This window comes from Macrotis lagotis, chromosome 4, assembly GCF_037893015.1.
Source record: "Macrotis lagotis isolate mMagLag1 chromosome 4, bilby.v1.9.chrom.fasta, whole genome shotgun sequence".
Classification (NCBI taxonomy): Eukaryota; Metazoa; Chordata; class Mammalia; order Peramelemorphia; family Peramelidae; genus Macrotis; species Macrotis lagotis.
The window spans coordinates 166,418,677-166,443,514 of record NC_133661.1 but is presented as its reverse complement, the minus strand read 5'-3'; the positions used below and the strand labels follow the sequence as shown (position 1 = coordinate 166,443,514).

At 37.2% G+C, this 24,838-nt stretch overlaps 1 protein-coding gene across 4 annotated transcripts in view; it reads left to right on the top strand.

The window, feature by feature from the left end:
- The first annotated feature begins 1,941 nt into the window (after positions 1-1,941).
- TCF12 (transcription factor 12) overlaps positions 1,942-24,838 on the top strand; it is a 404,997-nt gene continuing 382,100 nt past the window's right edge. For 2 of the 4 annotated variants that reach the window (XM_074234589.1, XM_074234588.1), the window contains exons 1-3: positions 1,942-2,181; positions 2,689-2,785; positions 3,725-3,797. In XM_074234589.1, coding sequence (XP_074090690.1) covers positions 2,711-2,785; positions 3,725-3,797 — 148 coding nt within the window. In that variant the 5' untranslated portion in view covers positions 1,942-2,181; positions 2,689-2,710. The remainder of the gene's footprint in view (positions 2,182-2,688; positions 2,786-3,724; positions 3,798-24,838) is intronic. The other 2 variants (XM_074234591.1, XM_074234590.1) reach the window with 2 other exon arrangements.

The following is a 24,838-nucleotide window of genomic DNA, read 5'->3' as shown; positions in this document are numbered from 1 at the left end:
TACTGAGTATATGTACAAAAATGATTTCTGAAACAAGTCTGAAAGCTCAGAACTGCTCATTTTCATTCTTCATAGTTTATCAAACTTTCTATGTTTGGTTGGTGGTAGAACAATGGTAGACAAGTCAGACTGTGGGTGCAATGAGATCTATGTGGAAAAGTCTACAAATTCAAATGGCATATGAGGCACAGATGTGCCAACTGCATGCTGTGTGGCAAGGAAGTCAAGAGCATAAAGCTTACAGTGTAGAAGTCTTATTGCCACTGTGGTTAAAGCTATCTCCTCTGTCCAATTTAAGGCATTCAGGCAGAAAGGCAAGACACCTGGGCTCTCAACAACGTGGGTCACTAGCAAAAGCAATGCAAGTGCAGATCCCTTCACCACCTGGGGCAATCTGGTGGGACCCTTGTTCATATAATTGAATGTACTCTTGTTTCCAACCTCTTTTCTTATATCTCTCCAAGAGCTTTACAAAAGGGTCCTGCCAACCGCCCTTTAGGAATGATGAAATATAACTTGCTTCAACAATCAATGACTATCTGTTTCGGTTCATAATTTAAAAGTGTTCTAACATATCCTATGAGTGACCAACCTACTTCCCCTCTGTGTTCTCCCAATCAAGAACTACTGTGGCATAATTTCTTTTTTTTACTGTTTAAGAGCCCATTTTAGATTTCTTGCACCATCAGTTATCACTGAATCCCTGGCTCTTTTGGAATACCCGGCACACGGTAGAGAGGGGTTACTGAGAAGTGATAACTTTTTGGAAGGGGGGGATGGGTATGAGGGAAGTTGGGAGGGATCGAGGTGGCAACTTTGGGAGCTCTCCTGAGCCTGGGGGGTGATGGAGCTCCGGCACTACGACAGCGGGGCCGGGCCCCAGGTCACTGTGGGGTGTTTGCAGGCTGGGCTGGCTGGGAGCGGGTCTCGGGAGGACAGACGGGGCCGGGCCCCAGGTCACTGTGGGGTGTTTGCAGGCTGGGCTGGCTGGGAGCGGGTCTCGGAGGACAGACGGGGCCGGGCCCCAGGTCACTGTAGGGTGTTTGCAGGCTGGGCTGGCTGGGAGCGGGTCCCGGAGGACAGACGGGGCCGGGCCCCAGGTCACTGTGGGGTGTTTGCAGGCTGGGCTGGCTGGGAGCGGGTCTCGGGAGGACAGACGGGGCCGGGCCCCAGGTCACTGTGGGGTGTTTGCAGGCTGGGCTGGCTGGGAGCGGGTCTCGGAGGACAGACGGGGCCGGGCCCCAGGTCACTGTGGGGTGTTTTGCAGGCTGGGCTGGCTGGGAGCGGGTCTCGGAGGACAGACGGGGCCGGGCCCCCAGGTCACTGTGGGGTGTTTGCAGGCTGGGCTGGCTGGGAGCGGGTCTCGGAGGACAGACGGGGCCGGGCCCCCAGGTCACTGTGGGGTGTTTGCAGGCTGGGCTGGCTGGGAGCGGGTCCCGGAGGACAGACGGGGCCGGGCCCCAGGTCACTGTGGGGTGTTTGCAGGCTGGGCTGGCTGGGAGCGGGTCTCGGGAGGACAGACGGGGCCCCGCAGCCCTGGATGCGCAGCGGCCCTTCTGCAGCCGGGGCAGGGGCGGCCGAGGGAGGGCAGGGGCAGGAGGGGCGCGGAGGCCTCGCGCCCAGCCCGGCCGCGGGAGCCAGATGCTCCCGCAGCCGCGTCCCCCCGCGGCCCCCGCGGCCCCGCTCCGGAGCCGGCGGGAGGCAGGAGGAGGCGGCCCGGCTCCCCGCCCCCGGCTCCCCGCCCCCACCGCGGGCTTTGTCCATGTGCGCCGCGGCCGCCCCTCCCCGTCGCCTCCGGCTCCTCCCCCCCGCCCAGCCCCCACCCTCCGCCTGGGCCGGGCGCGGGCCGGGAAGGAAGGGGTTAAGGCCGGGGCCGCTCCGGGCGCGGAGGGATCCGGAGTCGGAGCCCGAGCGTGGTGCTGAGGCCGCCCGAGCAAAAAAAAAATGTCCGCCTGAGGGAGCCCCACAAGTTGTGTTCGGGGGCGCAGCCAGCCCGCCCGGGGAGGACAGGGCGGCCGGGCCCCACAGCCCCCTCGCCTGCCCTGAGCGCGGGCCCCGCGCGGCGGAAAGTGGAGAGCGGCGGCGGGAGGCGGCGCGGGAGGCGCGGGGGCGGCCCGAGCCCGCCGCCCCGGCCCGAGCCAACTTCTCCCGGGGCGGTCGGAGCAGCAGCGGCGGCCGCAGGTAGAGGCCGGGCCGGGCCGGGCCGGGCCCCGCAGCCCCCTTTGTGGGGCGCCGGGCCCGGGGGGGGCCCCGGCAACTTGGGTGGGGGAGGGGCGGGGGCGCCGGGGGGCGCCGGGGGGCCCGGGGCGCACGCGGCGGGGCGCACGCGGCGGGGCGCCGGCCCGGCCCGGCTCATTGTCTCGGCGGGCTCGGGGCCGGCCGCGAGGAGGAGGAAGGGAGGAGGCCGGGCCCGGGGCGCCCCGGCCAGGCCCCGCCGGCCGCACGCGCCCGGGCACTGGGCAGCCCCATTGTTGCCCCCCGCCCCGCGCCCGCGGCCGGGATGCAGGAGGCGCCCCCTCCCCTCCCCTCCCCCGCCCCGCGCCCCGCCCCCTCCGGCCGGCGGGGGGGCCCCGGGGCCCGAGCGCCCGCAAACTTCGGGGCCGGCTCCCGAGTTGTGCGGGGACCCCCGCCCCTCCCCCCGGGCCGCCGCCCCCGGGGCCCCCCTGAGCAGCGTCTCCTCTGTTGCAGGACCTGCTAGGAGCGCCCCAAGATGAATTCCCAGCAGCAGCGGATGGCGGCTATAGGGACGGACAAGGAGCTGAGTGACCTGCTGGACTTCAGCGCGGTAGGGGGGCTTGGGGGGCGCCCGCCCCGCTGAGAGGGACCTGGGCCGGGGGCGGCCTCCTCCCAGCTGCGCTGCTCCCGGCCCAGCCGACTTGGACACCTGAACTTTGATGTAATGTCTAGACTTCCAGATTTAAAGCCTGAATGCCGGAGGGGTCATTTGGCTCAACTAGTGAAAAGTACAACAGTGGAATCATAAACTTTTGCTTGGGTCAACCTATGACCCTGATGATGATCAGAGTTCTTTTAAAAAATGATTTTCTTTCCTCTGAAGCCAACTTTCATGCTCCCCTCCCCCACGACTCTTTTTTTTTTAAATTTGGTTAATTTTGGTGTATTTGAAAGATGTTAGTTCAGACAAACCCAACTTGGGGGCAGGGTTTTTATGAGTCTGTTTGCTGAGCTGGGTAAACCAGTTCTTTTAATCCAGGTTAGGATGAGGGAAATAATTTAGCACTTAAAATCATTGACAATGAAAGCAAACCATCCTTGCCCTTAATTCTGGTACAGCGGAGTCTCTTTATAACGCTGCTGTTAGGAGACAGGACTGACACCTGCAGTGTGGTTAACCACCGCTATAATGAAGCTTTTTTTTTGTATGTAGTTATAGTTAAGGGAACATGAGTTATCCGAATTCTCATATGAGCAAACTTTTATTTCTATACATTCTTTGTTCAATGAGAATCATGTCATACTGACTTTTATAATTTTTGATGTTTTAGAGGAATAAAAGATCACCGGTGTTTACAAGTCATGTTATAAAGCCCTAGCACTCATAGGTCTTTTTGATTTGGAATGCATCGACTCAGCCTTATTTAATTTCCAACTTTGAAATATGGCTGCTAGTTGATTTCTCCATTGGAACTGCCATGTAATAGAGAGATACAGCTTATTATAAGAGGAGCTTCCTTACTAACATGCATTTTTGGTTATTTTGCAGATGTTTTCCCCACCTGTTAATAGTGGGAAAACCAGACCAACGACACTGGGAAGCAGTCAGTTCAGTGGATCAGGTAAGATGCAGTTAAAAGTCCCAAGTTCGAATCTCTTGGGTTCTGTTATACTGCTTATTGGAAAAGGTTCAGATATTTTTATTTTAAAATGATACAGAAACACAAACCAACTAATTTGATACTGATTTCAAAATAAGAACGTAGTGATCCATTTGTCTTCAAGGATAGAAGAGTTGCCATTTAGGAGATCTTGAAAATTTTTACTTTCCTTAATAAATCTTAAGGTACAGTAACATGCTATTTAATATAAGAGATCTTGGAACATGCTTTCATTGAAGAACTAAACCAAAAAATGCTATTTTCCATGGATTGTGTGTAAAAGCTTATGCTTCCCCCCCCCCCCCCATGCATTTAACATCACTTAGCACTATTGGTCAAAAAGTTTATAGAAGTATTAAAATGGAACTGTTAGATGAATGTATTCAAATAAGATGACAAATAAAATATTAGATAAAATGACTACATAAATTTAGAAGTTAGGAAGAAATTGGTGAACAGTTGTTTCAAAAAGAATGGAATAAAAGATAATCATAAAAAATGTAGAATCCTATTCACCTCCTCTAATTAGGAGAAAACAATAAAATTAAAATTTTAATAATATAGGGACACTATGATTAGATTATGTTAAATCAGATTTAAAATTCTCCTGGTTATGTAGCCATCTAAAACTAGTTTGAATGTTTATGACTAATCATTTTCTTGATCAAATAATTATATTGATCCCCTGAATTTTTTTTTTATAATTTTTTTTATCATTCCACAGGTAATGTGAAGAAAGTATACTTTTTCTCCAAGTTATTATTTATTAGTTTGTATGAAGAGGCCATTCTTTTCTGTGTGTTTTGCCCCTTAATACTTAGATTTAAAAAAAAAGACAAAACTTTCATCAAAGCCATGACACTGAATATTTAAGAAAATCAGTTCAATGCGTGTGACAAAATTAGTTTATTCATCTGCATGTATCTTAATGAAATTGTTTATTTTTTTAAATTTGAGAGCAAGAATTAAACCTAATTTTCTATGAAATATTTTTATGACACTCATTACTGGTAAAAAGTAAAATATTTTGCATTTTGAAAACAGAATTCCAAGCTGATTTTATTATTAATCATAAGGATATTTTGAAATGGCAGCTGTTTTTCTCCCTTGGTTTTGGGAGGGGGGACAAAGGAGAATTATTTTTAAACTATTCATTTTAAAATGTTAAAGCAAATGTAGTCCAGATTCCCCTTTCCTACTAATGGTTGGGGGCAGGGGGCGGGGGGGGGGGGAATCATGATTTTAAAGGCTTTATTTTTGCAGCTAACAATTATTAAAATTAATTTCAACTTCTTTATGAAAGAAACATTCTGAATAATATTCAGTATCTTGAATATAGTAGTCACTCTGTAAATGTTTTCTGAATGAATGAATGAATGATACTGATTCTAAATAATTCATGTCTCCTGATTTTAACATATTCTTTTGACCATGAACTAAGAAAACTTGGAAAATTTTTATTCAAGCAACATTTTCAGTGTTCATTTGGAAATACATTTTACAGACTTTACATTTGACAGAACTTTATATTTTTTAGAAGATAGATATTTTGTTGTTTTAGCTACATAAAATAAAAAGTTCAAAGTGTAAATTTTCTAAAATATACTTCTATATTAGAAGGTTAGTTATTAAGGAATTTTTGACATCAGCTTGCCATATTTCAAAAATTTTCTTATACATTTAATTTAAAGTAAAAGGTTCAGATCTTATTTCTTTGTGTTAGAAATGCTCAAATTGATTGATATTTTGGAGTAGGGAGTTTGGGTTTAAGATTGATTTCTATGTATGTTTTAGCTGCACATGCAGTCTTTGACACTCAACACATCTATCCTGTCAATAGGCATAGTATTTTTTTTCCTATTCTGCCAAGTATATTTTGAAATTCAGAATCATCTTAATTTGAGTAAATCTTATTAATATGAAGAGATTTAAATTTTGTAACTGAATTTCATATCACATGTTTGTTGGCAGACAAAGTGTAAAGATTTGCAAAATTCTTTTCCAAATATATTTAGGGAATATTTAGAAGAAGTTGGTATTGTTGCTATTTCATTTGGAAAGTATATCTACATTTTGAAACAATCACCTGCCAAGACTTCTGGAGATAGTTTGTAATCACTTCCCTTATCTTAAAAACATTTACTTTTTAAAGTTGCAGAATGAAATGTTTGAAGAGGTGTTTGTTCAGTATAAAATAATAATTTTCTTGTCAAAAGAATAAAATTCCATGCAAAACATATAATCTGTCACTGATGAGGATTAGTTATTGTATAATTTAGATCCCAATGATGAGCATTTCTATCCCCAATGATTTTGCCTTCTTAAAGGACTTTTTGTAAATAATATAGCATTTTGTCAGTAGTTTTTAAATCTGACATTCACATCTTGGATGCTGTAGTACCTGATAAAAATTTTGATCTAATTCACAACGCAAAATATCATTACTTGCATGACAGCTGCCACATTATCAGAAATCACTTTGGAAAAAGGTTAATGCATACCTTTTCAATTGCTTACATTCTTGATCCAATGTTAAGTACCATTTTTTGAGACATCTAGGTGTAATTCACTTTGTCATTTTACATATGTTGAGATTGTGCACTTGTCTATTTAGTATTGTGTTATATGTCGATATAAGAAAATATATGTAATCAGTCAAATGCTATTACATTGTCCGTGACATAAATGTGGTCCACTCTTTAGGATTGAAAGGCAGTTAGCTTATTTGAACTATTTTGTAGCATACTGTCTGTCTTTTCAGAAAGAGCTTGTTGAAATGATGCATGGAAAGAAAATACAAAAGATGTTTCATTTCTGGGATCTCCTAGGTTGAAAATCAGTATTGTGACCTTAGCTTAATTTTTAGTGGATTCGGAAATTGAAAAAATAAATGATATTCAGAAAAATTTTATCTCTTAGTTTTTGACAGTAAGTAATATAAATGAATTTAGAGAGGAAAAACCAAATATTTATCTAGACATTTTTCTACTCAGGATCACATATTAGTAAGGAATACAGTTTTTAAAAAGGATTCCCTATAAACACTAAGTTTGCAGTTTCTCATTGATACTTCTATACTGAAAGTGAAAGTCTTTTGTAAAAACAAATAAAGGTTAACTTTTATTATTCCAAATATTATTCTTGTATAACAATTAAGCTCTCCTGACTTTTTAAGAATTTCATATTCTTTTTATTACTTTGTGGATTTCTCTGTTATCATGAATAGCATTCTTTTTTAAATTTTAAGAGTTTTAAAATCCTTTGGTTTTACTTTCAACAATCACAATTTTAAAGTAAAATTTCAGTTTTAAAAGTCAGGTGTACCTTAAATGTCTATATTTACTAAAGGTCTTATCTGCAAAAGAGATTTTTAAATTGCTGGTTAAGATTGGTCTCTCTTCTTTTCCTTCCCAAATTGAATCAACCATTAGGATGGTGGCAAAGTTGTATAAGCATTTGATAAAATCCTTAATTAAGGAAGTAACAAGCAGCATTTTACCATTGCCATAATTCATTTAAGCATTGTGCAAGCATAAGCTGAGTTTTTAAAATTGAGGACAAACCAGATTTGTTACTTTGGCTTATGGTTATTTTTTAGAGTGATGAGCTGGGCATGCTATTTACCTGTTCATATTGAGATTTATGTCACACTTTATATAGTAACATGTCATTTGTATGAGTCATGGAAAGTATAACAGAATTATAGTGCAGACTAACAGAAGAATGATTGATTTGCTAGTTTGGTGTTAAATGACTGATATAAAGTAGGTTCATCTTTAAGCAGGCAGATGGTACAGGTGTGCCTGCTTTAAAAAATGCATATATAACATTTTGAATTTAAAAACAGGTAAGTTAGGGATGATTTTATTCATATTACAGGTGGATTCTTAGTTTCACAAAATGATAAACTCCATTATTCCTTTAAATAGTAATTCTGTCTAAAGGATTCAAAGTATTTTCTTATAATGTTTTAGGAACACATGTATTATTTTTAAAAAAGTATACCTATAAGCTGGCTTGTTTTTTTTTTAAGTTTTATATTTAGTTTTAAGGCAAAAGTCAATATTGCATGGTCTAAGAAATTGCAGTTATGGAATGATTTGAAATATAATCTTTTCCTTTAATATGCATTGTAATTTTCATTTTTTTCATCCTTCTGATCATATAAAGAGGTATTTCTTATAATTGAATAGAGAGTGAAGGAGGAGGTCCCTTTGATTTAAACAGAATTATGATAAAAATTTAGATTTAATGAACTGGGCAATTAGCACAACTGTTAAAGGACTTATGTTCCCTTACTGTTAAGTACTTGTTTGTGTTACATTTCTGACTCTTTGTGAACATTACTTTGGAACTGTTCTTGGTCATGACATATTTTAATGACTTAGATAGCACTTGTCATGGCCTCTTACAGGTGTTTTTTTTTTTTGATGAAATTACAAAGCCTCCATAGTGTTTTAGGATTCCATTTCTCCCCCCCCCCCCCAGCTGATGACTACATTTCAGCTGCTATTTGTATTATGTTTATCAGGATGAGAAAGTTAAAATTTAACTTTATGCTTTAGTATAATAGAGAGCAAAATGAAAAGGAAAAAAGCACATTTAAAAACAATACAGTTCAGAAAAATACTTTTAAGTAATGGATTTTTATTCACCTCTGTCTGGCCAGTCCACTAGTAAAACTTAGTGAATACCAGCTGTGTGCAGAATACTTTTCTTGGAGATGTGGGAGGATTTAAACAGTAACAGCAACCAAAAATGTTCTCTTGTCCTTCAAGTAGACTTATGTAGAGGAGGAAGAATATAAATACCTGAAGCAGTAATGCTTTTATAGTGCCTTTCACATAATGAGAACCTGGTAAATACTGGATTGATTTTTATAGAGCAACATAGATGTCAATGTAAATTAAATTAGTTTCACATTACAAGTTCTGAATCAGTTAGAATTATCTTGAAAATCAGTCATGGCAAACTTTCTGGAGCAAGTGAATTTTGAATTAGTAAAGGGAAATGAATTTTTGTATAGGTGAGAGGAAAATCTAGGTATGAGGAACATCATCTGGTAGATTGTGGAAGTGGAAATGGACAGGTTTTTGTTAGGGATGGCAGGAAGATTAACTTCACTGCAGCTTTTCCATTGTGCATAATTTGCAGCTCCACTAAAAATTAATTTGCTTGATATTCTGTAGCCCCTCCTACATTGATTATTTCTGTTTTTTGTTAACTTTATTGATTTGCTGAGTGTGAAGTCAAACCTCAGTTGTGTTAATTTACATTTAAATTATGATTAGAACTTAGAGAATTTTTGCATTTGGTTCTGGTAATTTGTATATATTTTTTTAACTTCACATCTTTTGCTTGCTTAACTACAGGGAAGTGACTCTTGCTCATATGCATTTATGTATCTTGGAAATCAACTTTTTCTCAGATGTATTTCTGAATGTTTTTCTCTACCTTAGGATCAGTTGTTAGTAGAAACAAAGGAGAAATCACCCGTTGCTGTGGTGAGAGCCTAAAGGAGTCTGTTGGTTGTGGAAGTGGAAAGGAAAGATATAAAAGAAAACATTGGCAGCATTACCAAACCTGAAATTTTGAGAAGATGGTGGTATTGAGAGTTAGATTGTGAGTTCAGTTTTTAGCATTTTTATTGAGGCTATCATTATATAAACACATTTTCTGTTCCTTTTCTTTTTTTAATTTAAAAAAATTTTTTAAGGCAATAGGGTTAAGAGTGACTTGTCCAAGGTCACACAGCTAGGCAATTTTTAAGTGTCTGAGGCCAGATTTGAGCCCAGGTCCTCCTGAGTTTCTTCAAGGCTGGTGCTCTAAACACTACACCACCTAGCTGCCCCAGTTTTTAGCATTTTAAATAAATTTTAGATGATAGATAATATCTTCTAGGAATGAGAAGTCAAAGCAAGAGATATAGGTTTGGGAACCTTCTACTTACATAGTAGAATTAAAGAGCTAAGTGTAACAGTGAGTACCCTAAGGAACCAAGGTTAAAGGCAGTAGAGCCTTTGGGTCAAGGGTTGAACTTGTAGTATTCCTGTGTTGAATTCTGACTTTAGAGGTAGTTCATGAATTCAGGGTAAAGCCAGGGACTTTGGAGTTGAATTAAAGGTATTATTTCTTTGGATATGGAAACGTCTACTTGGTGGGAATTGGTTTTTATATGACTACCAGCCCTTCCTCAGTCTATATAAAAAAGAAATCATGAATTCCTTTCATATTTTTACATGTGCTTGAACTCATTTCATTTTTTGACCTAAATTTATAGAAACCAATTAAAAGCTAGAAGGAGTTAGTAGTATTGAGGAAAAATTAATCTCTTGCTTTCTGTAGTATCCTTACATCCTAGGTAAAATGGGATATGTTTCATTAAGGGGGGAAAATCATTCCCCAATGGGGACAAAATAATAAAATAAAATTATGAAACATTTTATTTTTCTACTCATGCTATATTTTATTAAAAGACTAAATGAAAATTGATATTAAGGGAAAGTTAAGAAATTTAGTGATCAGCAGAATTATAACTATATGTATTATTTCTTCCTCCTTCCCTCAGTGGTACAGTCTTCTTAAATGACTTAGAAATGTTATATTATTTTGCAGTTAAGAGGTTTGAAGGTATAGATTGGTGAGTTGATTGCTTCATTCTGAGATGCTCCTCAATACAAGGTTCTAACGTTTGTCTGTAATTCTTACCTGCAGCCTGAGTGAGGAATGTGGAAGAAATTAATTTCATTGTCTCCAATATTACACTGCCCTTTTTTGATATTTGGGGCCAGAGTACATGTCATAACCCAGTTTGCTTTTTGTATAGTGTAAAGGCCACATGGGGGGGAGGGAAATTCCATAGGCACAGGAAACATACTTTCCATGGCTACTGCATATAGGTGATCCTCAGTACAAAATGAAAAGCTTAGCCAAATAAATTTATTCAGTTGTATTTTAGTCATGTGATCCTATTTGGGATTTTCTTGGCAGAGATAGTGGAGTGGTTTACCATTTCCTTCTTCAACTCATTTTACACTTGAGGAAATCAAGGCAAGCTGTGATAAGTGATTTGCCCAGAGTCACACAGCTAGTTAAATATCTGAGACCAGATTGAATTCAGGAAGATGAATTTTCTTGACTCTAGGCCCAGCACTCTCTTTCCTGTGGCCCCTAGCCGAATAGGTACTTTTTGGCCTTTGGATTATTTGAGGAGAAGCTTTCTCCTTTTCTTTAATTATTTGCAGAAAACCTGTGGTTCTGTGAAAAAGAATTAGGTTACATATGATAAAGATAGAAGGTGGGGGAGAACCTTTATTGCTTTGTTTTTTAATGTTTGTATTTTCAGTATCTTTTCAGTGTCCCAATATTGGTTCTTAGAGTATTCTAGTACTACATAGGCATCGGTATATCTTCATTCAAACCAGTTGAAGACATTTGTTAAACACTTGCTGTGTGTAGATCTTACTGTTAAGTTCTAATATCTAAGAAACTCCCTGCCCTCATGGTGTTTGTTTTCCAGTAGGGAGATAAGATCCAGATGTAGACAACTATAATGCTGTGTACAAATAAAATGTAAGAATATTAAAGAGGTGTTGAAATGCTGAGATCTGAGTAGGAAAAGTTAGTGCTATCAGAGTGTTTAGCAAATCTAATAGAGTTAGGAATGACTTCCTGTTGCAGATATATTTGAATTGAGTTTGAATAGGTGGGTAAGAACTCAACTGATATAGTGGAGGGAGCATTTAACTCTAGAGGACAGATAAAATACAAGACTGGTAAGCATAGTTATGTTCTGGGAAAGAAGTTAGCTTATTGAATGTTGTGGTAGTGGGAGGGGAGGGAGTGGTGAGAAAAGACTGGAAAGAATGTAAAGCACTTCATTATCTTATTCGTTGTCTGATTTTTTTTTTTAATTGAAAAAAATATTTTGGCATGGAAGAATCAGGTGTTAGTGTGCAGATGAGAGAGAAGCAAAAATATTGAATGTCTTATTTAGTAATGGAGCTGGAACTAACTTTACTATTTCTACATCAAAAACTTTCCCTATTATCTCTTTTCTGTAGATTAAATTACATTGTCTTGACAAAACAATAAAATTCATTAAGAAGAAAGATGTGGCCATTTATGAAAATTTGTATTGAAATAGTTTTAAAATTTAAGATCATAAAGGGCATATTTGAGCCATTCAAGTTTCTACATGAAAGTAGATATTTAATACCCAAGTCCAAGTTTATATACTAAAAGTAAAAACAGATTAGAAATGAATTCTTACTATTGACTGCATTGAGGAGTATTACAAGGGAAGAGAAGTTTCTAGATAAAAACCATCATGAATAAAGATGGTAAGGAAAACTGAAAATATTTGCAACAGTTCAACAGCAAAATAGTGATACCTTTGAAAGCCATTTTTGCTTTTGTGGTTAGAAGTGGAAAAGATTGACTGAGGTGTTGATAGTTGTGGACTTTGTTCAATACGTTAAGAAAGTGATTGGATCCTGGCAGTGGGGGGTTTCTTTGGTGGTATGGTAGTCTGAATCAAGGACTGTCTAAATCATTGAGCAGGTTATCTATAAGAATAAGACTGAGGGAGGTCTTGAACGTTGCCTGGGTTTATTTGCTTCATATAGTTTGCCAGTGCGCCATTAAGGGCTCTAAAAACCGTCAGGGCCAACTTAAAATTAATCCACCACTTCATTGGAGGCTAATGTAGGGAACACAGGTTGGACTTAATATGATCACGTTTGCTCAAATCAATGAGCAAATGTGCTTCTGCCTTCAGCACAAAGCTGTAAGCGGTGGAGATGCACTGCAGGGCGCCCTACTAGGAGGGAATTACAGTAATCAAGCTTCATGGTCCTAGGGGTATATGTTGCTGTTTTGAGGTTGTTGTGGGATAAATAAGAGTGCAGATTGTACAATTGAAAAACCACAGAAAATACTAGTCTTTGAACACAATGACATAGAGATGGGTTGATCACAAGTGATGCTGCAGATTTGAAACTTGTTTAGGTGTTGCTGGGAAGAAGCCAGAGATGGAAAGAAACTTATTTGTCTCCTAGTCCTAGAAACATTTTCACATTTTAATTTCAGTCTTTCCAAAGTTGTACATCTAACTTTTCATTGCTTCAGGGCAAAGAGAAGTCTTCTCTGATTCAGTGACATTGATATAGAAGGAACTGAAGGTTGCCTCTTTATGTGAAGTAAAATAAAGGAGATATCTTTGGCATATAGTCCATGTTGAGTCTCTTCATGCTAGAATGGACTTCTCCAGGTAACTGGAACTATTTCAAGGATTTCTTTCATATCCCTTAGTTATCTGAACAATAGAAAAATTGCATTCACACACCAAGAGAGAGATTAAATATGTTGAGCACTGTCATGTGACTTTGTTGCCTAGGACAGAAGTTTTTGGACTGCAATGGTTCTTAGAGACCTTCAAGTCAAATCTCTCATTTTATAGATGTGGTATCTGAACCCAGAGAGATTAAGTGATTTGTCCAAGTTCACACAACTAGTTAGAAGAGCCTGATATACACCTGACTAGAAGCCTAGGGCTTTAGATATGGTGTCCTTTCCATTACACTATATTCTTTCTTATACAAAGGGGACATAGAAAAAGTATACCTTTTTTCTAAGTTTCTTACAAGGAATAATAGAACTATCAGAATTCATTATTTGGACTCAGATCCCAGGATTATAAAATAATCTTAGCTTATTACAATATATAACATCATTATTAGTTGTTATTATATAATTTATCCCACCTCTGACATATGGGCTGTATGACTATAGGCATGGTCCAGATAGCTCTCTGAGGGTCTAAGTTATAGAGAAGGTTCCAATCTGTAGAGGTAGGTACCAGTTACTAAGAACAATGATTGCTATGAAGTAATAGCATTATTCAAATTTGTATTGCATATTTTTGTTGTGTTGGAACCAATTGCCATATTGTACGTATGATTGACTTGAAAAGTACAAATTTGATAATGAATTAATCATTTACACTAATCAATACCTAGTTGTATTGGAAGAGGGAGTTTGTTCACCTAGAAGTTTCATATTCAAATGATATATCACCTAGGAGGTGCAGTGAATAGAGTGCTGGATCTGGAGTCAGGAAGACCTGAGTTCAAATTCTGCTTGAGTTGCTTGTTTTGTGATCTGAGCAAGTCATTCAATCTCTGCCTGCCTTAGTTTCCTTATCAATAAAATGTGTATAATAATAACATGTACCTCTTAAAGTTGTTATAAGAATAAACGAAATAATATTTTTAAGGTGCTTCACAAACCTAAAAACACAATATAAATGCTAGCTATTTTAACTAACACATATATAGTTCAAGAAGTACTCCCTGAAATAGAATTTAGTCTTGAGAAACAAATTTCCTGCCGTCTTTCTTAGACATTATTTGCCTCCTCTATCCCTATCAACTGATTTAAGGACTAAATGAATTTAGCTTTTTTTTGATCTTTTGTGTTAAGGTATGTTCTTGTCTTTCTTTGGGTTGATTATAGACGTGGAGATCTTGGAGGTGTCTATAGGAGGATGGAGTTTTGTTCTGTTCTTTAAAGATCCTTGTCAAAATCCTGATAATTACCTTAAAGTTAATCACAAATGGACCCAAACATAGCTCGTGTTTTCTTTGAAGCAAAACTATTGGCCTGAAAAAATGTATTAGAAAAGCCTTTCATATCTCATTGACCTCCATTAAGAAAAAGAGAGCTAATATGGTTCATTAAGGAATGGACTCATATTCTACTTACTAGTAAATATGACACTGTAATTAATGAATTTGTTTAAAATGACCCCTGTGAAGGAATGAAGACTTGTAATGACATCCTGGCTAAAACAAGTTGTATTTTTCTAAGAATAAAAAAATACCTTGAAAGCCTATAGTTCTTACAGTCTTGCTGCTACTTAATGTATAATGTATAGGTAACAGAGAAGTGTGTGTGTGTGTGTGTGTGTGTGTGTGTGTGTGTGTGTGTGTATGTATTTGTATATGTGTAATAAACTAGGCAGTTGTAGAATCTGTTTGAGTGGCAGACTAGACCATCCTGGCAGCCATGCAGGCCCATTTACTGTGGTCCCTAGGGTCACTGTTTCAGGAACCAGGTGCAATGTTGAATAATTTAAATATGCACCTAAAAAAAGTCTGTATGGTTTTGAGATGCTCTCCTCGAGGAACTTATCACAGTATCTACAGACAGGATCTTTCTTCCCTTCATATTCCTAATCTTTCCTTTTAGACCTATGAACAGTTCTGTGATTATCAGCTCTTTAGATTTGCCTTCATTTACTTAGATTTAAATTGCCTATATATTTGCAGAGCAAGTTATAATAGCAGTAGGACTTTGCCCAGTGAATGACCTGGAGCAGGGAGAAAAAGCAAAATAGGCACTGTTATAAACATTTGCTCTTTACCTCATTGTACTTTTAGGAAGTTGGTAAGTGTTGCTTTTATCTCAGAGGAAATAGAAAATAAACAGTGATATACATTTGCCTGCGGTTTCTTATTGCCCCTTAGTAAGTAGCAAAATGAACAGTTGGAATTGCACCTGTACTGATGTCAATCTAAATGAGAACACACATGGTTCATCTTGAGGCAACCTTTATTATCTTTAGAAAAGACACTTTAGAAATTGTAACTGTACCAGTTGCATTCTTTATTGCCATTCTCTCAGACTAGCCATTTCTTTTCATACATCTAAAGCCCATCCAGGCACTCAAAGAAATAGATCACGTCCTATACTAACTATTCTGGCTATCAGTAAGAACAACAGTAACAGCAACAAACAACAACAGAATGGCCATTGCCATTTATATAACACTTTAGGTTTGTAAAGCACTTTATATATCTACTTCTTTGAAAATATCTTCAAAGGATGAAGGAAAATTAATGTGAAAAAGTAGAAGTGTACCAACTAAGTAACTTTAGGGAGGGAGGTCAGTTTAGCCTAAAAAAGTAACTTTATTACACTATTCAATAATCTCTTTTATATGATTGTAGAATGGATGGATGGGAGATTGAATAGGACCAATATGATCTGTCACTTCTCTGGATTCTGAGTTGTAAGCTTTTGATTTCCCCTTGAAATCCTATAGTGCTTGCCACTTGCCAGTACCACATTGTTTATCGTTTTGCTTGCATTCACATTTGAACTTGCCATTTTTACCATGATACATAGGTAGATAACAACCAAATACCATAATTACATTTGTTTACATTTCCATCCCAAAAGCAGGATTGTTGACTTGCCCTATTGAATTTTCTATTGATTGCTTGTGATCTCATGGGATTCACTTTGTTAGTAGCCTACCTCTTGTTGATCATGTTGCTATATGACTTGTCTAGTGTCTTTAATTAAACAGAACTGTCTAATAGAGCTCTTGCTCCTGACTTTTTATGCAGTACTTATTTGTCATGTCTTAGAGAAATGTTCTTTGCATGGTTTGATTTCAAGATGATGTGACAGCATCATCTTGTCAATCTTTGTCCATGTTGTTAGAGGTGGAAACTAAGGTACATATTTTCAACTGATTGATTGTTGCCTTGTGTGCTTGAAGAGGAACAGAATGACATCACTATGCCAGGATCTAGGTAGAGCATATCTGATGTGGCTGATCAGACCAATACGAATACAGAATTTTCTCTCTCTGGTTGGGCATAAATAGTTCATATAAACATTTGGAATGTATATGTCCCTTATTTTCAACTCCTTGCTCAATGTGTAGACCACCTGAATCTGCTGTTTTCATTTTCTGTGGAGTAAGTAGAACCTTGAATGAGCAACTTGGATACTGTGCATATTTATAGGTTTTCTTGAAATTCTGGGATGGTAACTTGTGAACAAGATGCAATCATATGCAAAAGGAAAATATGTGATGAAGATTTCTTGTAAACTTTTTAGCATACATATAGTCTGTTAAATTCAGGAAAAATGTAAAGATTATGGCGTCCCTGCCATTCTCTGCACTTGAGGATGACAAAAAACTTCAGTTTTGTGGAACCATAGGCAGCATAGAGAAATAAAGCCAAATTCAGAGATGAACACTAGCTGAAATCAAGGCATTTCAAGAATCATAAATCAATATTCACTAAAAGACTTTTGAAGGAATGAAATCATCCTCATACTATTCAGGGCAACTTTAGAGGCTTTTTTCCTCCCAACGTTTTGACTTAAAAAATAGATGCATGGTTGATAAAACACCATGCATTTAATAATGTAGATTTTTAAATTACTAAAGTACTGGATAGGGACTAAACTTGTGATTTCATTGGCATGGGAAATTCCTAGATGAAGAATCTCTGTCTCTTCAATTTAGTCTTGTTGATCTGTCTTAGTACTGAGTAACTTGCTTTGTGACAGCTAGTATCTGTTACAGTTGGGACTTGAACCCAAGGTTTCTTGATTTTGAGGCTGGCTCTCTATCCATGATGCCATACATCATCTCAATGTACTTCTTTTGTTCCTTATTTCACATATGTTAGTCTTAATGGCTGTCAGAGTATAAGCTTCTTAAGGTGAGAATTGTATCCTATACTTCTCCTAAATCCCTGTACCACTGTGCTCAGTTCTGAAATGAGATAGATGCTTATTGAACTCAATAACTGCTTTGTTGGTTGATTGACTTAGGTCTCAAGGGTAAGTGTGGTGGTGGTGGTATAGGCTCAAGAGCCCCAAGATACTTCACTGAGTTAAGAGTTCCTTGAAAAGAATTTTTTTTCCCCCTCTCTTTAAGTGTTTCAGAGGATCTATATAAAAAGCACCTGAAACCTCCAGGGAATGTGGGGAAGTACATAAACAATATTGTATGTATGTCTGCATATATGTGTGTCTATATATATCTATATCTATATATATAATCTACACACACACACACGTGTGTGCGTTTGTGTGTGTGTGTGTGTATGTATGTAACTTGATTCCTTTTTGAGAATCAGACTTGGTCCCCTGAGATTGCTTGGTGTTTACTTCTGCTTTAGTGAACAGTAGCAACAACTGTGACACTATTGGGCAGAGGCTGCCTTAGGCCATCAATGTGACTTGTATCTGTAGCTCAATCTAATAAGAAGTAAAACCTGGATTTTCCTTATTAGAATATAGCACCAACTCTCTCTATTTTGCCATAAGAATCTTACTATCTTTAGTAGCAACAATTAAAAATCCTGCTTGAATTTTTAAGGAATCCAAGGGTTCCTTTATTTCAGGAAATAGTCAAGTGGGCAAAGCCAATTGTGCATATAATAGATTCTACCAAACCATAGCAGCTTTCTCTCTGTTACTGGTGTGGGAAATATTAGATCCTCTGCTTGAGAAAATATTCCTTGTCACTGTGACTTGGCAATTACCATAAAGTTATAACTTAAAAGTCTTACAGTCCAACCTGTTCATTTTACTTAACAGATGAGGAAACCAAGGCCCAGACAGGTTAAGGTCACACAGTATTAGAGTTCTCTTTTACAAGTCAAATGTCCTAGATGCTGGGAATACAAAGAAAAAAATGAAATAGTATTTTCCTTTAGCAGGATAAGAAAGATGAATGACTTGTCCAGATTTATATAAATGGTGAGTATTAGAGCCATTGTTTCAATGTGGGTTCCAACATGACTCCAAAAGTTTAACACTTTCCACTGTGCTATAGATTAAATTTTTCTATTTGCTTGAGGTCTTGGTATAAAAAAAGTTAAAAAGTGTACATTTTAAAAATTTTGGTTTTTTGAAATTAAGTGGTTCTCTTTTAAGGAAAAAGTACATGTATATTAAATACATTATATTGTGTGGCATAAATTATATATTAGATATTAGATATCTAGATACTGTGTCTGCTAACAATTATAGATGCATATACACTCATGTATGTGTGGGTATTACTTTTTTTTTAAATAAAGGGACTCAGATTGTCTGTCCACTTTGTAATTTTCAACTAAAATGTTATCCTTGTATTTTGAAGTTTGAAAAAAATCCTTCAGGGAAAACATTAGTAGAAGGTTAAAAAAAAGATTTTTTTTCCCCCCAGGAGAGATTCAGGGCTACATCTAGTGGCAGATGTGATAAAGTTGATAAAAAAATTTCTCATATCTCAGTAATCTTCCTCAGAACAAAAAAAAATCACTCCATTGTGAGATTCTTGCTGACTTAAAGTCATTTTATCTGATTTATTGGCTGCTACTCTACCCCTTTAATATACTCTCAATGTCATATAGCTTACCCCTGAAATATGTGGGGCATGTTCTAGAGGAGGCTGATGAAATGACATTTTATCCCAAACAGAAAATTTTATTGATTGTAAAAACTTGCAAAGTTGCAAGAGCCCATTTTAACAATGTAAGATTACTCTTGGTGTTCAGAAAGTCTCTCATTTGTGGTCATAGTTTAGGGGACAGGTTTGCTTTTATTCTGTTTCTAAGATGAGATAATTGAGAATTTTGTTTTCTGAATAGATGCTTTGTATTTTTGTATTTATAATACAAAGCTGTGTTTGTAAACACAATTCAGAAATATAAAGAACGTACTTTTTGGTGAAGATGTTCACTGAATACCAAGAAAGAACAGAAAAGGGAGCTTTTGTTTACATTTAATAATAATGCCTCTGTCTTCATTGACTAGTTCTATTTAAAAGGGTACCTGATTTTTCGAACTTTATGCATTGAAAAGAATAACCCTCAAATTTGCTTTTAGTGAACAATTTTTTTTTTATTTGAAAGGTACTTATATTAGTTTAGAAATGGTCAAATATTGATCAGTTTGTGGAGTTAATTAACCATATAAATTCATATTCGTTGAAGAACTTAATCAGGTGACAACATGTTTATTACTGTGATCTAAATATTTTTCAACGTTTTATAAATATGCTGGGGTGCTTGAATTAGAAGATATGCCAAAAAAAACCTCTTATAGTTTCAAACCCGTAATTTCAGAAGGTTCCCCCCATCTCCCTATGCTTTTAGAAAAAAGCTTTTTTTCTAAACTCTATTTTTAATCACTTTTTCTGTTCAGACACAATAGATGGGTTTTTAAGATTGCTTCTAGTTTTTTGGGGGCAATGTTGTGGTTCTTAGAGAACCTTGAGAGACTAAATAAAACATTTTAGGTTAATTGGTGAATAGCTCTTTATAAAGTTCTCAGCTATTCAAATGAATAGCTTTTTTTGGATGAAATTTGTTAAAATAAATTGAAAGTAATCATGAAGAAAGTTGTTTTCCTAAAAATCATTTTACTAATCATTTTACTTCTGTCATCCAAATTTTATTCCTTTCTCCGTCTGTTCACTCAAGAAGCATAAGGATAGAAACTTCTAAATACTCCCACCCCACCTTTTAATGTAGCTTAATATATTGATTAGAGACAAAAGTTATTATAACAGAGAAACTATATATTGATGACCATTAAAAAATTCTGTCTGTCTTGTGAAAAAAAAGACTATTGAGTGCCCATTGAATTTAATAACAAATATGTTTTTCTAAGGTAGGCTTACTGATTGAACCAGTTATAGAGGATGACATAATTTAATACAATTCATGAGTTAATGGGCCTTGGCATGAAAGTCAGTCTTATAAACCTAAGTAATTCTTTTCCCCCTTCAATAAAGAATTCACCTGTATTCTGCCAGTGATTCTGAAAATACACCTTTGTTTAGAACCTTTAGAATTATTCAGTTGATCACAGGGGTTCCTGTCTTATAGGTACATATTTCTATATGGAAATTAGGCACTTTTGATTGAATCATCAGTTCTGAAGGTTATGCAAAGAGAACTGAGGAGCCACAGCTCTTACCATGAGACTAACATGAGTACCTTTCATTTTAAGGATATAAAAACAATTTTTAAATTTTCTGAAATGAATTAAAATTTTGTACTTGGTGCATTATATGTGCAAAACTTGAAAGTTCAGATAATGATGTGCAAAAAACAAAGCTCATGAACTGCGTTCCTTATGGTAGTGACTGATGTTGCATGTATTTTTTTTTCTTTTTAGTCACCAGAAGGTTTTCAAGTGAATATATTAAGCTCAAAACATTTCCCCAGTATTTTATAAGGGTGAATACTTGAAACATTTTAGAAATAATTTCAGAATGTAGTAAGAAATATGGGGCAATATTGATTCTGAAAATGGGCAGATTCCTTTTAAATGAGAACAGTGCAGAGCTAATGCAAAGAAATACTATTGGTTTAGATATATGCCTTCAAATTTCTGAAGACAAGGTGTTAAATGTTTAACCTTTAACCAATTAACCTTGAAAATAGTATTTCTAAAACAAATTTTTAGGTGAAACATTGGATGATTTATTGCTACATTTCAAATTATCTTTTTTTAATAGGTTTTTTTTTTGCAAGGCAAATGGGGTTAAGTGGCTTGCCCAAGGCCACACAGCTAGGTAATTATTAAGCGTCTGAGACCGGATTTGAACCCAGGTACTCCTGACTCCAGGGCCAGTGCTTTTCCACTGCGCCACCTAGCCGCCCCCTCATATTATCTTACTATACTTTGTTAAACTTGTAAGGAATGTTTTCATCGGTGTGGGCTCTCTAAATTGCAATCCCTCTATAACTTCTTATCCTGAAAAGTTCTTATCCATATCTTTTCAAAGATTCACTACAGCAAAATTAATACATTAGAATCTTTCTTATAACTGTTTTTATATTTTTAGTGTCAGACTTTCTATCTCATTTTTACTATATGATCAGTAAGTCCCTTTTTAAAAAGTTATACTTGCCCTTGATACATTCTTATTCTTTTTTTGGTATGCAAGTTATTGTTGACAATGTGCTTAAAGTTTACTAATGACTACCATACAATTTCCTAAATGCCATTCAGCACAATTTCTTCTTACTGCTCAATTCTTGATCCAATTTATTAACTTCTATCTGTGTGATATACGTATTGATGAGCTAATTGCATAGGTTACCTTTCTAGTTGTGTATCATATTCTATGTAATACACATTATTTATCCACCTTGTTTTTTTTCTGGTTGGTTGGTTATACTTGTCATTTTGTACACCGTTTAGATTTCATTGAGAAGTCTTTTTGATATTCTAGTTATTGTAGTGGCAAAAAGCCTCCCTATTTACTTATGTTTTTATCAAGAATACCATTAGTGCATTGGGGTGTTTTATTTACTTTTCTTATCAGTCTCAGCTATGTATATAAGGCATTAAAATATGTTGAATTTGAATTGAGTATTACTAAAGTGAATATTTCAAATACAACTAAAATACATGTTAGGATTTACTCATTAAATATTGTATCTTTTTATTAATTCTTCAAAAAATTTGTTTTTTTTAGTATCAGTTCAGTTCAACTAATATTTCAGACTTTTGGATTTTAAAGTATTTTGCTAGGTGCTGGGGATATGAAAATGAAAAGTGACATTTTTGTCCCTCAAAGAATTTATAATTTAATAAGGGGATTAGACAGCTGTTTTATGAGGCAGAATACAAATGATTGTATAGAAGTACAAAGAATGGGAAAAATTATATGGGACTGAATTGCTTCTAACTGGAAGTTTAGGGAAGAAGTCATGAAGACAACTCCTGAGCTGGACATTTAAGGGAGGATAAGATTTCAACCAATGGTAATGCTAGAGGAGTTTATGCCAAAAAAAGAAAAAGAAAAGAAAAGAAAAAAAAAGATCTGATTTGTGTTTGTTTCCTATAAATGTTAGCTCATCCCTTGGAATTTTTCATTTGACCCCAGGAATTTCACCATTTAGTACTTTCTCATTCTTGTCTAACCTAACATCATCATTGTCAACTTGGGGCACTGAGGTAGATTGATAGTAATGATCATTGAACTCTCAACTCAAAACCTTTAGCTGCTGGCCTTCTTAGTTTCTGAATCACATTTGTGTTCTAGATTCAATGATAACTACTATCAGTTTAGTCCTTTTTCAGTTGTCTTTCAACCCTTTGTGACCTACTAGGGGTATTCTTGGCATAGATAGAGGAGAGGTTTGTAATTTCTTTTTCCAACTCATTTGACAGATGGGGAAGCTGGGCAAACAGGTTTAAGCAACTTGTTCAGGGTTACACAACTTTGTGTCTGAGGCCAGATCTGAACTCAGGAATAGTCTTTCTGACTTCTAGGCCTCCTATTTACTATGCCACCATGTAGCTTTCTTTGATCTACTATGTAGTTTCTTTAATTATATATCTCTATCACATTTCTGCCCTCTTTCTCATTTTATTCCTCTCTACCACATCCTCTAAACAACTAAAATGGATTGTTTAGTGTTTATTTACTGGGCACATGAGAATATACTAATTTGGAAATAACTACAGAAAGGAATGAAAAAATGTATAAAATAAAAATGATCCAGTTTCATGCTGGTTTCTAACTATGATCATAAAACTGGAAGTGACCTCAAAGGCCATTTAGTTTAATCCTGTAATTCACATAAGAAATTGAGGTACATGGAGGTTGTAAGATATTCAAGGCCACAAGGATCAGATTTATTTTAGATGATAGTTCCTTTCTAGAATAAGACCAATTAGCTGCCTTATGAGCCTTACGGAGATGTTTATTATTTTTCTTGTAACTTTCATAGAAATTTGGGATTTACCTTTCTAGGTATGCTGCATGAAGCCTCTTGACCTCATTCTACAAATCCACCAGTTAGAGATTCTTTTGGTTGGGTGATAGATTTGGGAAAGATCTTTACACATAGTCATCTATCTATATTCTCTTCCCTGGTAGACAAAGAGATAGGAATTTACCTAGACGATCTTATTTCCTCAAATAGAATATAATATTCCAAAATGATACACAAATCACATTTCATTTTGGGCATGGAGCAAGGGTATGGTATCTGGGATCAGCAAGTAGCAAAGAAAGACCCTTTACATTGTCCCTGTCTTTGACATCTTTTCATTTGCATTGAGATCAAAACAGTTCAAACTTTTATTGCTTTTCTCTTGGCCTGTGGTGGTAGTTTCTTACTTTTCCTTTGCCTCTGTTCTTTTTGCTCTCTCTTTTCCACAGTTTGTTCTAACCTTAGCTACCAGTTTAATCGTATTAAAACCCAACTCTTTTCATACCATTTCCTTGCTCAAAAACATTGAATGTCCTTTTTAAAAATTCTCATAGACAATTAAGACTTATCATTATAATGTTTAGTGGTTTTTTCCCCCCCTCCGTTTTCCTCCAAGTCCCTCCTTTAGCCCGCTTCTTTCTATGAAATTTCATTTTCTATTTTCCCTCTCTCTCTACTCTTGTCCTGATCTCATCATCTTGAAATCCTTAATTAGTCTTTCCTTCCCTAGTCTTTTTTTAAAAAAAATTATTTAAGGCAGTGGGATTAAGTGACTTGTCCAAGATCACATAGCTAGTTATTAAGTATCTAAGACTGGATTTGAACTCAGGTCCTCCTGCCTCCAGGGCTCATGCTCTAACCACTACACCACCTAGCTGCCCCTCCATAGACTCTTATAGAAGTTGGTTTATTGCTTCTTTTATGGTACTTATATGTCCTGAATTTTATTATAGTTATTTTGAGGATGTCTCATCTCTACTTCGTTTTTTGTGGTGGCTGTCATTTGATAAATGTTGACTTAATGATCAATAATTGTTATTGGCATTCTCACTTTTAAGCTCAGTTAATGAGAAAATACTTTCTTTCCTTTATAGGGCATTTTTTTCTTGTTAAGTTTAGTTAGCTAATGAAGGCACTGATGAACACTTTATTATTATTATTATTATTATTATTATTATTATTATTATTATTATTGTTATTATTACTGTTATTATTATTATTGATTTTTGCAAGGCAATGAGTGACTTGTGACTTGCCCAAGTCACACAGCTAGGTAATTATTGTGTCTGGTGTTGGATTTGAACTCAGGTCCTCTTGACTCCAGGGTAGTGCCCTCATCTACTATGCCACCTAGCTACCCCTTAGACTTTATTTTTAGCCTATTTAACTATTTTGCATTTGTTAATTAATTCTTGTTAGTATTATCAATCTTAGATAGTAAATCAGAAGTTACATCCATTAGCATTA